Source organism: Cynoglossus semilaevis, chromosome 17 (assembly GCF_000523025.1).
Source record: "Cynoglossus semilaevis isolate Cse_v1.0 chromosome 17, Cse_v1.0, whole genome shotgun sequence".
Taxonomy (NCBI): domain Eukaryota; kingdom Metazoa; phylum Chordata; class Actinopteri; order Pleuronectiformes; family Cynoglossidae; genus Cynoglossus; species Cynoglossus semilaevis.
The window spans coordinates 15,454,064-15,470,379 of NC_024323.1; the positions used below are offsets into that span (position 1 = coordinate 15,454,064).

The following is a 16,316-nucleotide window of genomic DNA, read 5'->3' on the forward strand; positions in this document are numbered from 1 at the left end:
TACACGACATATGGCACAAAGAAATCACAGTCCCCTCAGACCACGGTCCAAAATGGCAAGAATATAATAAAGAAGATATTTACAAGGGAAAGGGATATAAACTAACAATATATGTACAATGTACAAAGAAACACACTCGTGAGAATATATCCCGAAAAACGTGCTGTGACATCACTCATGTGGGAAATCAATGAAGACAGTTTAATCAGTCGAGGGTGAGGTAGTACAGGGGATAGGGCAATATGTTAATGAGGATCAACAGCCTTTTTATTCATATAGTGCATCTAATTGAATAGTAAAAATGAGTAGAAGAGAGGCTGTGTGTGAGGGATGGGGAGGATAGGAGGGGCACAGTAGAGTCTATGTGTGACAGGGGAGGCGGAGGGGGGAGGGAGGGCAGAGCAGGTAGGGAGTTTAGTCTCATCACAGCCTGATCTGTCTTTGAGCCTGCTGGTTCTGGCTCGGAGACTCCGCAGTCTCCTACCTGATGGCAGTAGGAGGCTGTGAGCTGGGTGGGAGGGGTCACCTCTAATCTTGATGGACTTGTGGGTGAGGCGGGGGTTGTACGTAGATGTCCTGAAGAGAGGGGAGAGAGGCACCAGTGATCCTCTCAGCTGCTCTCACAATGCGTTGTAGGGTCTTGAGGCAAGACATGGTGAAGCACCATACCACACAGTGATGCAGTTGGTCAGGATGCTCTGGATGGTGCCCCCTATAGAATGTCTGCATGATGGGGGCCGGTGCTCTTGCTCTTCTAAGTTTGTGGAGGAAGTACAGGCGCTGTGTTTTAGGGTGTTTTAAGGTGCAGGTGTCTTAAGCGATGGTATTCTGAAGCATGCTAACTTAAATTAAAGACCGTGGTTTTAAATTCATTCTTCATTTCTCAATGATTGTGTGTGGCACAATAATTATCAACAGTTCAAATGATCACTAACGCTACACCCACTAACACATTAGTGTTAATGCTAACATTAATGCTAACAGGTTCTTTTCTCCAGTTCAGTGGTTCAGAAGATTCATTATGTCATCTCAGCAATCATTAAGCAGTTTGATGTTGTTTTGTCTGCAGACAACTGACACATACAGTAGCAACACACACACACTGACAGACAACTGACACATATAGTAGCAACACAGACTCACTGACAGCACTGGTTTAGTCACACTGACATCACATCAGTGTCTACCTGAAGACAGGGGAGGGGAACAGGGCAAGGGGGCAGATCCAGCTGCTCTGCCTGTCTGTCTGCCCTTTTTTTTCACACCAGACCCGGGACAGTTCACTCTCACAAGCCCCCTCCACACCTCTCTCACCTCTAGGGGCACTAAAGGGAGGCTGGATTATGAGGGCTGTGCCCTGCAGCTCTGAGCTCCTCCTAATCAGTCTGCCCTGGCAGGATGTTGGCTAATGTTTAGTCTTGAACGCTGCCTCACAGAGCATGTCAATGAGACTGCAGTGGAAGGAGGCTGATATCAGGTTGGAGCTGGAGTGAACATTCAATCTAAGACAGGAAGGAAAAAAGGCGCAGCTCATTGGAAGTAAGTCCAAGTGAAAGGCTTGATATGTGACCGACTGAGTGTGAAACAATGAGTAAAACTTCTGTGTAGAAAAATATATTGACTAGAGTTGATAATGTATAAGCAGACTTCACTTCATGCAACTTTTGCACCGTTGAGCTATAAAATAGACTTAGTTCTCTCAGGTTGAAAAACAATTAAAGTTTGAATCTGATTAATTCAAAGGCAGCTGCAGAGTAATAACGATTAATCATTAAGACAAAAGAGAAATCAACATGACTAAATATATAAAACTTTATTTCTGTATGTACACTGCTGACCCAGACACTACCAACATCAGCAGGTAGAGGTCAGTGTTTCTCACCTGTTCTGTGACTAATCCAAAATGATGGGATTATTAATCTGGACAAATGTCCAACAGGCTGAGTGAAAATGTCTCTTGTGTGTGTGCACCGACACTGCTGCTATATTTTATCAGGACCAGAATAAAAAAATAGGAGGCACGGGCTAAGGTAACCCAGCAGGTGGCACTCTCTGGTACATTGTGAGCCTGTCTGATTTTACTACTGTGAGGTGCAGCTGTCATCCAGACGGAGCGCCTGGAGGAGACGGTCAAATTCTCCAAGCTCAGTCCTTGTCATTAACTCAGACATGGCTTCGGCGAGTGGTTTTCCGGTGCTTCTGGTACAGTGCTACTGGGAGGTACCGCCACTTCCCCTGAAAAACATCTAGGGGTGAGACAAACGAATGAGTGGCGCAATACAGACAGCTCTAGTCTTCACCCACACTGCAGCAGCTTTTTCTTTTCCTTTATCTCAACCAATCTGTTGTTTGAAAGTGTGAACAGCATTTCTTCATGACCCAGAACCACGAAACAACAAAGAACAAAGAAATGTCTATGTCTGCAGACTCTGATCCAGGACCAGTTTTAACTGTGAACTGTTCTCTGGATGAGACCTACAGTATGGAGTGATCAGTCAAGGAGATGACAGTGATGTTTTTCAGACAATAAAAACCCCTGCTCTACAAGGCCTATATTTTTGGATTAAAAGACCTGGAGGATTGAGAACCTACATAACCTACCTACAGACACCTATTCAAAGGTTGAGTTGATGCTTCCACAGATCTTCAGGTCAAGAAGTATGAAGGATTCTTCTCCATCTGAGAAACAAAAGCTCCTTTGTTGAAATATCACATCTTCTCTCTGCTTTGCTCGTCCAGAGATCTGTGAAGTGTTTGTTTAACTTCAGCTTTGATGCCATTTGTTGTGATCCAACATAAACATCTCTCTTCTGATTCCTCAGAGGACAGAAGGGGCTCAACCTGAGGCCCAGGCACAGACAGACACATCCAGTCACCTGTTGGCATCTGGTGGCTTCGGTAACCCCCGCCCCATACAAAACACTTACACACACATATACACATACTAAGGACTTGTGAAACACCCAGCTGCTTGAGGCTGGTCAGAGTTAAGTCACGTCTTCTTGAAATAGAAAATGGGCCGGTTGAAGTTTGACCCTTACTCCGACAACAACCCTCACCCTTGGGAGCGTTGCCCTGGTTGTTCTAGCTCCACCACTCACTGTAGATAATACTCTCCATCCACAGTGACAGAGGAACACAATTATCTATGGACTTCAGTCTGACCACAGCAGCCAGGTTTACAGATGTGTTTTCCCCCAGACCATGACGCCAGTAAGACCAAATCCCAGACCAACAAAAAAAAACGGTCTGAACTATTTGGAACTAAAACCACTGACTAATATGAATAATGGCTGTATAAATTAAAAAACATTAGATTAAAGTATTAATTTCATTAATGTTGCTGCAAATAAACATGGTTTCATTCAGACTTGTTGTACGACACAAACCAGGATCAAACAAAGACCATGGAGCAAAGCTCAGAACACAGACCAACTTTTTTTTTTTTTCATTTGTTCTGGTTCTCAAGTAAAAAAAAAAGTTTACATTTTTTATTAATCTTTATCCATTACAATAATCATGATCAAAGACAAATGAGGAACACTGCAGTGTGCTCATTGTGTAAGATGTACAGATTAATGTACACACCAACATGTAAAACATCGAAGGAGTACATTTAAACAACTAATTAGGGGAGCAGAGAATACTGACTTTATTGTATTCATTGGCTGAAACATCAACCAGTGGCTGCCAAATGATTACATTTAGCATTGAAAATAGGATGAGGGACTGCCATCAACATACAGCAGACTGTACTGATGACTGAGAGTAGACTGAGGCACAGACTGTACTGGATTACAGTATTCTGTATAAAGCGGTAAGTTTCTTTTTTTTCCTGTTGAGTGGTTGGTGAAAATCTTTTAGCAAACATTGTCTGATTTTTCAAGTTTTCATTTCTCCTTTTATTTTTTGTTTTATGGGCTCGACTTTTTCCCCATGTCTGCTCAAACTATGCAGCCATGACTCTAAAGTAGACTCAACAGTTTACCACATGCAGCTAATCACTGTGTATTTACAACCTCTCCTGTCTGAACACCCAGATGAACCCAAATGACTTCCACACAGACGCTCCGGCTGAGACCACATGACTCAGACCACATTAAAACTGTGTTGATCATCATCGCTCGTCTGTAGAGGTTTCTTCTTCAGTTGTCATTGGTCTAAACATCATGGTCTGTTTTAGGCTACAATTAGGACAAGAGCACAACAAACATGGAACATTAGCTTTTCACTTTCAACCACAATGGAGAGTGTGTTAGTCCTGGGCAAATGTTGCACCTTCATAAGGGATGTACAGTGGAATTTCCTTGTTGTCGAACGCTTCTCTTTATGAACAATTCCGTTCACGAACAAAATCTTTAATCAAAAATTGCCCTTGGTGTGGTACAATAACTCGGTTGCCAAACAAGCCAACAATAGCAGGTGAGCAGCAGTGATAACTGAGTGACTGCGGCCTCAGTCCACCTCAAGATATACACACTAAAAACTGTTGGTTCTGGTTTTGACAGTATTCATTGCGCTGTTCTATTTCTTCTAAATCTTTTTTCCATAAATCACCATGAGAAAGAAAAAGAGTGAGAAGAACAGTAGAGATGAAGAAAGATTGGAGGAATTTGGATGTGGATTTGTAGCATTGTATCATTAAGAAGAAGAATAAATAAAAGAAGCTCAAGTTCAAATGAGTGACTGTGATCACCAAGAAAAGATCAGAGACAGTAGAAGAAGTGGAAAAGTTGACACTGATCTGGATCAACCACTAACAGTCGGACGACCACAGGATTTCAGAGACAATCATTAGTAAGAAAGTGAAGTGAACATTGTCCAATCAGGACTCCTCAGCGGCCGTAAGGACCAAGAAATGACCTCTTCTATTTATAGCGTCATTCTTTATTCACTTGTGTTGATCTTGATCTTTTTTGCTAATTATTTTCACTGGTTTACTGTTTGAACCTGTTTGCAAAATACTGTTGAAAAAGTCTGAATCAACAATCATCCAGGAACCAGGAACCGATTCATCCATGTGACATTGATGAACTATGAAGAAGGAAATGGTTCCAGCTTTTGAAATTTTCAGGAACAAATGAGGTTCTAAAACCAAGGTTCCACTGTGCTTTTTTTAGGCAGCGTCGGTGCTAAGGAGAGAACATTAAAAAGTAATCTCCTGCAGCACCATTAAAAACACATCACACCAACAGAGAGAGAGAGCATTAAACAGGCTGAGGTTGAGAAAATAAAGGTGGGATTGAAATATTATTTGACGGGGAAGAACTCAACTGTCGGAAAGAACGGGAATGACTCAGAGAGGAAGGGGTGGAATTGTGAATGGAGAATTCTAGGGAATCCCACTGAGATAGCACTCCTGGCTGCTCTGCATTGTGCCAAAGAATTCAGATGAACAAACCATATGTCTAACAAGTCAGACTTCAAATCTTAGCAAAGAGAAAAATGGAAATAAATTGGAACAGTCATGCACACACCACTCTATTTGGAAGTTCAATGCAAACATTTGTGAGAAGTAATCAGACTGGGGGGGCGAAGACTGAGACATGTCTTCAGGGAGAAGAGTTGAAGATTAGTGGGACGGATGCTCTATGGAGTCATACTGGAGCCAAATGATGCCATGAGCACCATCTGCTGACAGGAATCAGGAATGATCTGACAGGTAATGAGTCGTGTCTTCATTAAATTATTAATGGCTCCACTGACGTTGTTGTGAGTATCAATATAGCAGTGATCAGCTGTGGGGAATAATGTAAATTTACCCCATCTATTCAAGGGGCAATTCGTACCACTAGTGTTAGTTTTAGCAGTTTGCTTGACATGTTTTTTCACTTCAGTTGCAGGGAAACATCTGCTACATCTGGTTCAAATGGACGAGGGCTTGTCATAGAGGAGAGACGGCCACAGCACAGGCGGCTACAGGTCTGTTAAAAGACAGCCAACCATCACAGTGTCAAAACTCATCTCCAGTACAGACCATCACCTGCAGCAACAACGTCAGATAAGAGTATAAAAACAGGTCATACCGGCAGTTCATAGCAGTGGTCTTACTGGTGCTGGACCATGTAGACCAGGGGTCTCCAACCTTTTGTTCTCCAAGAGCCACTTTTATAAAATAAAAATGGCTGAGAGCTACTAATGGAACATTTATTTTCATAGCTCAATTCCAACAAACAAACTCAATAAACTTTCTTTGCCTAAAAATTAACAATGTTACTGTGGCCACATCACATTTTTATTAAAACATCAACAAAGTATTATTATTTTTATTGTTATCAATAACAATAATAATGATGGTGTTTCTCTATTTTGACCAAATAAGCCGTTTTTTATTTTTTTATTTTATTTTCTGAAGAATGTCGCCGTCTACTGGCCAAAAATAGCACGATAAAACATTAAAACAGCTTAATTGGTCAACATTTTAAAAAATATTTATTTATTTATTTTATGGTCTGTATTGACATTGTACCACTTGGATACAGGAGACACTATCAAACCCCCGATTCTTCACTGAGAAAACTCTCTCTTAGCACAATTACATTGTCACTAATGATTTGTCAAAACAATGAAATGAGTAAAATGTTACACAGTTTAGTTTTGATCATTTCCTTTATTCAAGTTATTTTTCCACACAACTGGATCCCAAAAAATGTATTTCTCACATACAACACAAATCATCAACAAAAATGAAACTAATTTTGCACCTGTATAATATTCAAAATTCTTCAACACACTTCAAAACAAAAATGATACATAATATGCACTTGTGTAATATTTGCACTAACCCGCCTCCCAAAGAACTACACATTTTGAAAATGAAATTACATTTATTCAAAACAATTACTGATTGGTTTGAGAATGTGCTATTGTTTAACTTGATTGTACATAAAAACTGACTAAAATAAATAAAAGTCTAGTTACTGTTTGGGTTATTGCCAACATTGTTCCTGAAATGGTGGTGTTCTCCTGTACATTATTATATTTGGTCCAGTTCTTCTCATGCAGTCGTTGGGTTTTGACATGCACTGTGGCCAACAACAGCGTCTATTGGTTTGGACACATGCCACGACTCCAGCTCATCTCACGTCACCACCGACTCATCAAGAGTAACAGCAGCACAAGTTTTGATAGATAGCTGAATGGCAAACAAACACTTTGTTTCAGAAGGGGGCGGGACAACTGTCTATTTTGACTGGATGAAGCAGACTTGCTGAGCGACCACTTAAGTTGTCTATGTTTGTTTGATTCATTAGTCCTTTGGTGAGCTCCTTGGCAAGGGGCGACGAGCTACTGGTAGCTTAAAAGTGACGCGGTGGAGACCCCTGACAAAGACTAAAGGGTAGAAGCAAGACGGAGTCAAATGGGGACGTCTTTCGGGTTAAACAACTGCCTTTCTGACAAAGCATCTGTATAGAGAACAACAGAACAACACACGGCAAAAAGACAAAGAGACATTTGTAGCAGTGTCGCAAAAAGGAAAACTACAAGATGCAGAAAGAGGGTCTGACAAACATTTTCATGGAATTCCATTGTTGGCAACAGGAGTGTTTTTATCCTGCCAGGCTGAACAGAGCTGCTTAGGTCTTCCAGGTCCTGCTTTCACCATTTTTCACTGTGGATTCACATTCTTTGGATTCCACCAGGAAACCGCTGCAGTCTGTCTCTAACCGTGGCGGTAAGAGCCATTCATGACATGGATAGAGTGACATCGCTGACAGACAGCAGCGAAAATCATCACGATGCCTTAGTGACTTCCAGCTACACATTCAGAAGTAATGGTTTACTGTCAGAAAAATGATTTATTTCTGGGTTAAATATAAAAAATGTCACAAGAGCTTAAATAGTACACGTTATGATGACATAAGGTTCTCTGCCAGAAATCAGCTACGTTTAGGAAAAGTTCACTACATTAACATGGTCCACCACTGTTTAAAGTAAGGTGTAAAAGAACAGTACCAGTGGTGAAAATGGTACTCCAGGTTGGTGGTTCTTAAAGCCCTTGCTGGTGCAGGTCCCCCAGAACCTTGGGGGAGAGAGAGAGAGAGAGTGAGGAAGGAAGAGAGAGAGGGGGAGGGAGAGAGAGAGAGAGAGGGAAGGAGAGAGATAGTGATCCAACCAAGACCTCTTCAAGTCTTTACAGGAACCCTAACCCTCTGAGGAGACCTGCACCCCAGGTTTTATACAGACACTAAGATTTGTCTTAAACTTGAGATGATCCATGTTTGAAATGGGATGAATGATCGTCCAACCATCAGTGTCCAACCATCGTCAGTGGTCAAAGAAAATGTGTACATGAGGCCACACTCTTTGGATATGGGTCTGACCTTGTGACCTTGTCACAGTGTGCTGGATTATGAGTTGCTCAAATTACAATGTCATATTTAAGTGACCAATCACACAAATGACAGAGTGCAGAGGGTAAAAGGAGCGACAATGGAAAAAAGTTAAGATGAAAGGCTCAACCACTGATCAACAACTCACAGACCACACCCACAGCAACACCCTCTCTATACAACATTAGCCTGCAAGTAACTGTCCATTTCCTATATACACACTATTCTTCCAAAAGACCAGAGGAATGTTGGCTGCATTTTGTTTTTAATGGCATTAACAGTGCTGCCTGACCACAGAACCCTCTCACGCTGCTGCCAGTGGTTCTGTGCAGTACCCTGCAGCATGGATGTCACCCTTGTACTGTCCCCCCCTTTGACCCACACTCACAATACCCCGAAGGAAAGCAAGCCGAAGCCTGGCTGCCATCAGTTCTGCCATCCTTCATTTATTGATCGATAGAACTTTTTCGATCCCTGGGGTTGACTGCACCAGTCGGAGACTCGCAGACAATCAAGCACGGAACCCAGGCCCGGAACAGTAGCACTCACACTAGCCCTAGAATCCAGACTTTATGAGGCTAACTTAGTGTCAAGCATAGCATCTGGTCTGAAGTGCAGTTAAAACACTGCACCAACAGGAACAACACTTAAAGTTGCCAATCCTACCAGTTAAAGCGCAGGTGACCCAGGGTGGTGCTAGTAATATTAACTTTACAAAAGAAATGGTGTTGTCTTTTTTAATATTTCTGATTAGTTCTAAATCATACTTTTGTCTGTGGTGGCACATGGTTCATATAATGTACGGTCCTTAATTTCCTGACGAGACCAATAGAGGATTAGGGTTAGTTAGGTAGTCTGTGAAAATGCCTGTCAGCTCAGTTCTGGAACACAGGTTTGCTGTAGCTAACTGACAGCCTGTGTGCTAAGCTAACCTCTGTTCTGCACCTTTCTACGTCTACTTAATGCATATTTAAACCACACGAATTCATTTTGTGTTGACACGGCATTTTTTAGAGCAAATACTAACATTACGGTACAACATGAAGCTACATCGATTAGCGTCCGGCCACAGGTTAAAGACTGGTGAGGTAGCTGTAGCTGGCGACAGTCACACGGTCTGATCTCCAAGAGCAGTGATATTGAAACCCGCTCTGAGAAAACTCAGTTATTATTACCATATTAGCATTTAAAGAGCTCTGTAATGCCTTGTTTGCCATGTTTGTAATCACATCCAACAAATACACCGAGACCAGTGTGTGTGTGGAACAGAGTGTGTTGTGTGAGAGAAAGAGAGAGAGTGTGTGTGTGTGTGTGTGTGTGTGTGTGTGTGTGTGTGTGTGTGAGAGAGAGAGAGAGAGAAAGAGAGAGAGAAGAGTGTGTGTGTGTGTGTGTGTGTGCAGTCGGGGTTTTTAAAGGCTTGTTAGCTACCTGTTAGTCGCAGCTTCACCGGCCCATTCCGACGCACTCCTTGGTTCGACATGTCCTTTCAGTCCCAGTCTTCAACGCACTTCATAAGGTCTGTCTGTGTCGCTAAAATTGAAATTAAAATAAAGCTTATCATCAACCGCTCCGCCAGCTTCGGACAATAATGGAGTCAAAGCATTGTGGCCCGGATGTGGACTCGAAAGCCACTGCGATAGCTCACGAATACGACAGAAAATGTGGGGGGATAAAGCGATTGGAGAACCGCTGCAGAGTGCATTTACTGGAAACGCTGACTTCCGCCCAGAGGAAAAGTGCAGCTACGCAGAGACGCTGTTACGCGGTGCTTGCCGTCACATCTTCGGGAAGGAGGCTCGTCTGCCCCGGACTGAGCCCTGCTCCTCTCTACGCTCGGTCAGAGCTCAACTGTGGAGAAGCTTCGGTTTTAGATCCCTCCTCAGGATCCTGCTGGTAGGAGCTGACCAGTGACGACAACAGGCTCTGGGGGGAGTCAGACAGAGTCTCCAGCATGTGGCACCTGATCGTTATAACACACACTTCAGAGTGCGAATGCGTGTCCTAAAGTACCGACAGTTCTCGGCTCTGATTACGTGGGTTCGCCTCTAACAAATGTAGCCAGATCCCGTCACGAACAGTTACAACTGTAAGAAACTGGAGGTGTTTTCTTAGTTCAGGAGAAAAAAAAAGATGTACATGGTTGGAATTTAGTGAAATTGACTAAATCTGATTGAGGTTCTAGGCTCAGCTCCAGTCAGATGTTTCACTGAACAGTTCATGTAGAATACTCCTCACGATACTGTATAATACCATGGATCATAGATAGAACACACCGTTCCTTAGCAGGTACAGTAGCCATTACCAGTTTGGTAGTTTTCTGATTTGAAATATTTACTTAGTCCGAGTTTGTAGACTGTCCTGTCTGTAGACTGTCCGGTCATGTCCCAGCTCTATTTTTGCCTTGTCCATAACCACACACTCAAATAATAACCTTAGAAATCTGACACACCTTCAAATGTACAACTGTCAGTGATAGTTTAACATAGTGGAAAAAAACAAACCACATTATCTGACACCTTTATTTACAGTCATGTTTTTCAGTCACAATAAAAAATGTACAGTACATACAAGGAAACAGAAAGAACAGAACAAAGACAGAGCAGAGTACAGTCTGGAGTAAAGAAAAAACATTTAGAAATTGAAAGTGCTTTGGTTTTCATTGATTTGAAAAGCATAACCATCAGTGGTGGCTTCTGGAACTACACAGTGCACCTCCACCTCCTAAAAACAAACAAAGCATAATCATAAAGTGATCACAACACCATTCTAAAATCAGTGCAGACATTTAAAGGCCTACCTCCTCTGAGAAGTACTTTTCAATCAGATTGAGCGCTGCCTTGTACACCATCTCGTTCTCATGCGACTGCAGGCCTTCAATCTTGTCCAGTCCTCCGCATTCTTCAACCATGAGACTTAGCTTGTCCGACTCCCCAATTTTATCTCCAGCCTTGAACAGGCAAGAACCATTATTTTAATTTATTTTATAAATTAAGGAAGCGGCAAATACAATCGTAAGACGACAGCACTGACCATGAAGATGTTGGTGATGGCATCTAAGATGACAAGGATGGTTTTGCTGTCTTTGGACAAAAGTAGGTTGAGTAGAGGCTCTAGCACATTAGCTTGAACGCGATAAACCAACTGCTGAACAGTGCCCCCGCTGGTGAAGTTAGTAACAGCCCACACAGCTTCTTTTTGTGTTTTGTAGTCTCCCTGCACATAAACACAACCATGTAGATGATTTTCAAAAAGCTCAAACAAATGTGAGTTCAGTTGGAAAAAGGCAAAAATAAATAAATAAAAACTTACATGTACAAGAGTTTCAATCAGATAAGGAACAAGGCCAGTGTCTATGACTTCCTGGATTTGTGCGTCTCTCCCTGCAGTGATGTTGGACAACGTCCACGCTGCCTCCTTCTGGATGTTAGCTTTCTTGTGGCGCAGTAGACGCGAGAATTTGGACAGAGCCCCCGCATTGAGAACAGCCTGAGTCTGTTCATCTGTCCCAGTCACAATGTTGCCAATGGCCCGCAGTACGGGGGTCTACATGTCACAAGGAAGTGTGAGATTAAACAGTATGAGATGAGGTAAAGAGTTGAAGAAAGGCAAAGACAATGTGATGTATACATACAATGATTGACAGCTCGTCATAGCCAAGCAGCTTAACAAGATGAGGAATGATGCCAGTTTGGACCACCACCTCAATGCGATCATTCGACCCGTCCGTCAGGTAAGAAATTGCCCAACAAGCATCGGCCAAGACTTCCAGGTCATCATGGTGCAGAAGACGAATGAGAGCAGGCAAGATCTGCTGTACGGCATTCAGAGGTGGAGAGGGGTTCTTGTTGCGGCAGAGGTTCGATAGAGTCCACGTCACGTTTCTCACATAGCCAGTCTGTGGAGCAATCAGGTGACAAGGCGCAATGGGCATTAGACAGGCAATGTTGTTTGGCACCCTCTTGTGGATAACAGAACATGTTGTAGTGTACCATTCAAACCATATCTAGCAATAACTTACATTGAACACAGACAAATCTGGGACGGCCATTAGACTGAGCAGAGGTGCGATAGCTCCATGTTTGATGACCATGTCTCTGAGAGATGATCCATCACCTGATAAAAATAAAATATACTCTCTTTAGCTTGTAAGTCATTATTTTATGTTCTATTTACAAATTGACATATTTTTGGTCATTTACCAGCAATGTTTCCCAGTGCCCAGACGGCCTGTTCGCTGATATGCTGGTGAGGGGATATGATCAGATTGACAAAGGCAGGAATGGCTCCACCCTCCACGACAGCAGCTGTTTGATCAGATGTCCCAGAGGCAATGTTGGTCAAAGCCCAGGAAGCTTCAAATTGGATTGGTGGACACTCTGACAGCCCCAGGAATGCAACGAACTTGGGGATCAGACCAGCACTGATCATCTGGTCAATGGGGGGGTGCTTGTCCCGAGACAGCAGCTTCCTGTTTTTCATCAGTGTGCAGTAGAAATGAGTCACAGTGGAGGTTGTGAGCCAATCTACATTTATACATTTTTACAGAAGTACTGCTATTACCGGGCAGCCTGCGTAGCCTGGAGCTGGGACTCCGTATTACCATTCAGAACTCCAGCAACGATCTCCTCCACTGTCCACTGCCTGGTTGACTGCAATGTGTTCACACCATTAGCAACATTTTCGATGCAAACACAGAAAAGAAGGAAAGTGTATTTGCTGCAGAGACACAAGAGTACCGGTACTAATGCCTTTAATGGACAATTCATTTCAATATAGAATGTTCTCTGTACCACTGACTGGACGTAGTTCACAACAATTACATGGTTAATAGCTGGATCATTTCAAATAAATACCTGCTCCTAACCCTTTAACACTTGGGTAAGAATTTTTAACTGTGAAACGTTGTGAAACGATATCACCAAATCTTATATGCAACCTTAAAATGTGCAGACCATATACTACTCAAGTTGTAGGGCGACACCCAGAGGTTAAAAAAAGAACAGAAAAGAAGCCTATTAAAAAAAATGAAACCAAATACAAGTGCAACCGATATAATGATTTTTAAAATCTGACAGACTCGTTAACATCAGGAACGAGGTGTGGACTTTCCTGCTGCTCGCGTCTGTGTACATATAGTCTAATATAGTGAAGAAAAGTGTGAAGTATAGATTACAGTACAAATACTACCGTGAACTTTGTTTTCACTTAAAAGCCCAAGAGAAGTTTGTCAGTAATCGTCATGGATTTCCGTAAGAACCCGGAGTTTATTTGCATTGGACGCTGGTTCCGAGATGACTAACACATTTCAGGCTGTTTTCAGCCTCTTCGTAGTCATACATACCTGACAGTTCTGGCTCCTTTCTTGGAGAGGAGACGTGGCCTCGTCAGGAAATGCGGCCACATTCCTTCTTTTAAACATCTGATCATCTTTCTTGGCTTTACGGAGCTCCACGTTCACTTCAACTCTCCTGCGTCGAAGCTCCTACGTATTTTAAGAACCAAACGGTTCAAACAATAACTTTCATCATGTTTTAAAACTATCGTTTTTGTTTAAAAAAAGAAATACTCACATTTGCGTCCTTGCCTTTGTTCTTAAACTTGTTCAGACGAGCACAATTCTCAGACATTTTCGGTAAAGCGACAGAAAAGTCGTTTAACAATAGAAGTTAGATGTAATGCTTGATATTTCCTGCGAAAAGAAATAAAAATGAGAATAAATGCCACCCTCAGGAATACCTCGTGTTCCTGAATCCAGGCAAACGACTAACACGCACATTGAAAACGGCATGTGCTCTTAGAGACACAGTTACCAAACTATGGATGGAAATACAGAACAAAACGGACATTGTGTCAAAACGTATCCTTAATTAAAAACACATCACTGAGAAAAGTTCAGACTGGTTCCCTTACCTTCTGTTGAAGCAGAGCTTGTAACCTCTGGGAAGTGCCGCACAGACCTTTAAACTCGTAGAACCAAGACTCCTGATTGGGCTGTTCGAGCTAAAGCATCGCGCGACACACTTTATTGGGCTGTTTAAAAAATACAGACGCTTACCGGAAATGACGTCGGGCACTAAACATCGCGAGAAGTCACTCGGCCCTTTTAAATCCTCAGCTTCAGAAGAAAAGTCTCCAATGAAAATTACAGTTATACTGTTGAGATTCAAAGAAAATTAACGCATGTAACGTTTCTGTTTGAGGTAAATCCAAATACTATATTACATTTTACCGATGATTTAATGGCCGGACTAAAGTGAAGTTGCTGTCATTCCCAAATATAGATGGTCTCGTCTTCTGTACGTGGCCGCCATGATGATTTAAATGTTTCCGACTTAAACACAGACTTACTTTAAATCTTCACCATTAATTTATTTATGTATTTAACAGTATTCAAATGCTACAAAAGTTTCAATTTCTTGTTTATAAAACAATTGTAAAGAAAGACACCTTCAGCTACGTTGAGTTCACTTCTGGTCATTTAGCACTGCAAAACTTGAAAATGACGGTAACCCCAAATGAAATGCATTGACTGAGATCTAAGGGCAGTGTTGCAAGATACCAAAAATGAGGATAACTATTTTGCTCAGGGGAAATTAGGGGAGTTGGATTTGTTTGTCAATTAAAAGTCAAAAAGTTGTCCAATCCAAAAACATCTATATCCACCAAGTGAGTGAGATTTTGGCAGTACATTCCCACACGTTTGTAATCCACTACCACTTACTGTAAAAAAATGTGATTGGTTCAAGGCATGTCTACGGATTTATTTAATTTCCAATATAATTTATTTATTGTACTGGAAATTGGTCTTAGTTTATGTTATAGTTTAAATAAACAGTGTGTTTTAAACTGACCTAGGACATTTTATCTATCCCTTTAATTAGAAAAATCACATATGTTAGTTAGTGATACCAGAATTAGCTGTTAATTTACAAGATGATGAAATCAGCATTTGTTTTATTTATTAAGTTCCATATACATCAATATTTCTTCAACTGTAATACAAAAAAATGAATATCAAGTGGAAATCTGACACTTTTTTCTTTTCTTTCTTTTTTCTACAAAGGAGGCGGGAAACTTCAAATACACGGTTTCATCCTTCTTAGTCACTCACTACTGCAAAGTAACTCATTTACAATAGCTTATAACCATACTGTCAGTAGGTTCCAGAAGTTTAACCAAGCAGACGGCTGATGTCCAGGTGTTTAGCAGTTTCTTACACCACTTCAGACTCAGTTAGTGGAAATGGAAGAAAACATGTTGGTTTCACTGTGAGAACAACTTTAGACACAAAGGTCTCCATACATTATGTTGTTATGATATATTTTCCTTTTCTTGGACATGATGACCACAAGGACGGCCTGAGAGATCAATGACAATGAAAAAACCTTTAAAAAAATCAGAAATAAAGAACATAGAAACATGAGAGCTCTTTAAGAGTCTTATCTCTGAGGTAAACCTTCTTCTGAAAATGTTCCTCAGTACAGTCCCACTGATGACAGTCCACAGAAGGGGAAGCCTCGCCTGAACAGTGCTGGAAAAGCAGCACTGTCGGCCGCACCAACAGTCAGAGGAGCGAATCCCAAACAAGTCCGACACAGTTACAGTTCAGAAAAGCCATATTCTTGGTAAGTGCATTTAATTTGAAAAGTGTGTGATGCTGTTTAAGAGGCTGAAGAAGACTGAAGCTTGTTGTTATGAGACCTACAGAACGTGGAGAGAGGGAAAGTTAAGAGCTCTTCACACTGGATTAACATCATAGAAAACAACAACAACAACGTAATGGAATGGACAGATGATCCTGCAGCCATGTTGATGTCATTTACAGGGAATGCCTTTATTTGTGAGAATATCTTCTGCTGGGTCACAGTATGAAGTGAGAAGAAGAAAGGTGTGAAGTTCCTTAGTTTTAGTTGTACTTTTCTGTCTTTTAAAAATATACAAGGGCTCCACATGAGATCTATTCACAACCTCTGTACATAAATA

At 41.7% G+C, this 16,316-nt stretch overlaps 3 protein-coding genes across 4 annotated transcripts in view; all 3 read right to left on the minus strand.

Moving 5' to 3' along the window:
- LOC103393707 (E3 ubiquitin-protein ligase SMURF2) overlaps nucleotides 1-10,711 on the minus strand; it is a 30,995-nt gene extending 20,284 nt beyond the window's left edge. Inside the window, exons 1-2 of one of the 2 annotated variants that reach the window (XM_025064441.1) lie at nucleotides 10,040-10,711; nucleotides 9,762-9,863 (exon numbers count right to left, since the gene is read on the minus strand). In XM_025064441.1, the coding sequence (XP_024920209.1) occupies nucleotides 9,762-9,813 (52 nt within the window). In that variant the 5' untranslated portion in view covers nucleotides 9,814-9,863; nucleotides 10,040-10,711. Of the gene's footprint in view, nucleotides 1-9,761 lie in introns of both variants that reach the window. The other variant, XM_017040340.2, reaches the window with a different exon arrangement.
- Nucleotides 10,712-10,836: 125 nt separating this feature from the next.
- On the minus strand, nucleotides 10,837-14,400 carry kpna2 (karyopherin alpha 2 (RAG cohort 1, importin alpha 1)). The gene is made up of 11 exons (XM_008330774.3): nucleotides 14,244-14,400; nucleotides 13,904-14,022; nucleotides 13,675-13,815; nucleotides 12,894-12,982; nucleotides 12,533-12,801; nucleotides 12,352-12,446; nucleotides 11,965-12,228; nucleotides 11,643-11,876; nucleotides 11,364-11,546; nucleotides 11,131-11,280; nucleotides 10,837-11,054 (listed from the first exon to the last, which is right to left on the minus strand). The coding sequence occupies exons 2-11, from the start codon at nucleotides 13,958-13,960 to the stop codon at nucleotides 10,965-10,967; spliced, it is 1,572 nt and encodes a 523-aa protein (XP_008328996.1). The 5' UTR covers nucleotides 13,961-14,022; nucleotides 14,244-14,400; the 3' UTR covers nucleotides 10,837-10,964.
- Nucleotides 14,401-14,681: 281 nt separating this feature from the next.
- The window catches only part of bptf (bromodomain PHD finger transcription factor), a 23,310-nt gene continuing 21,675 nt past the window's right edge, over nucleotides 14,682-16,316 (minus strand). Inside the window, exon 34 of the mRNA XM_025064484.1 lies at nucleotides 14,682-16,034. Coding sequence (XP_024920252.1) covers nucleotides 15,995-16,034 — 40 coding nt within the window. The 3' untranslated portion in view covers nucleotides 14,682-15,994. The remainder of the gene's footprint in view (nucleotides 16,035-16,316) is intronic.

Coding starts and splice junctions, on each gene's coding strand:
- kpna2 (XM_008330774.3), bottom strand. CDS start 13,960: ATGTCTGAGAATTGTGCTCGTCTGAACAAGTTTAAGAACAAAGGCAAG. Junction 12,983..13,674: donor AAAGGAGCCAGAACTGTCAG/GTATGTATGACT, acceptor AACACATTGCAG/TCAACCAGGCAGTGGACAGT. Junction 11,055..11,130: donor AAAAGTACTTCTCAGAGGAG/GTAGGCCTTTAA, acceptor GTTTGTTTTTAG/GAGGTGGAGGTGCACTGTGT.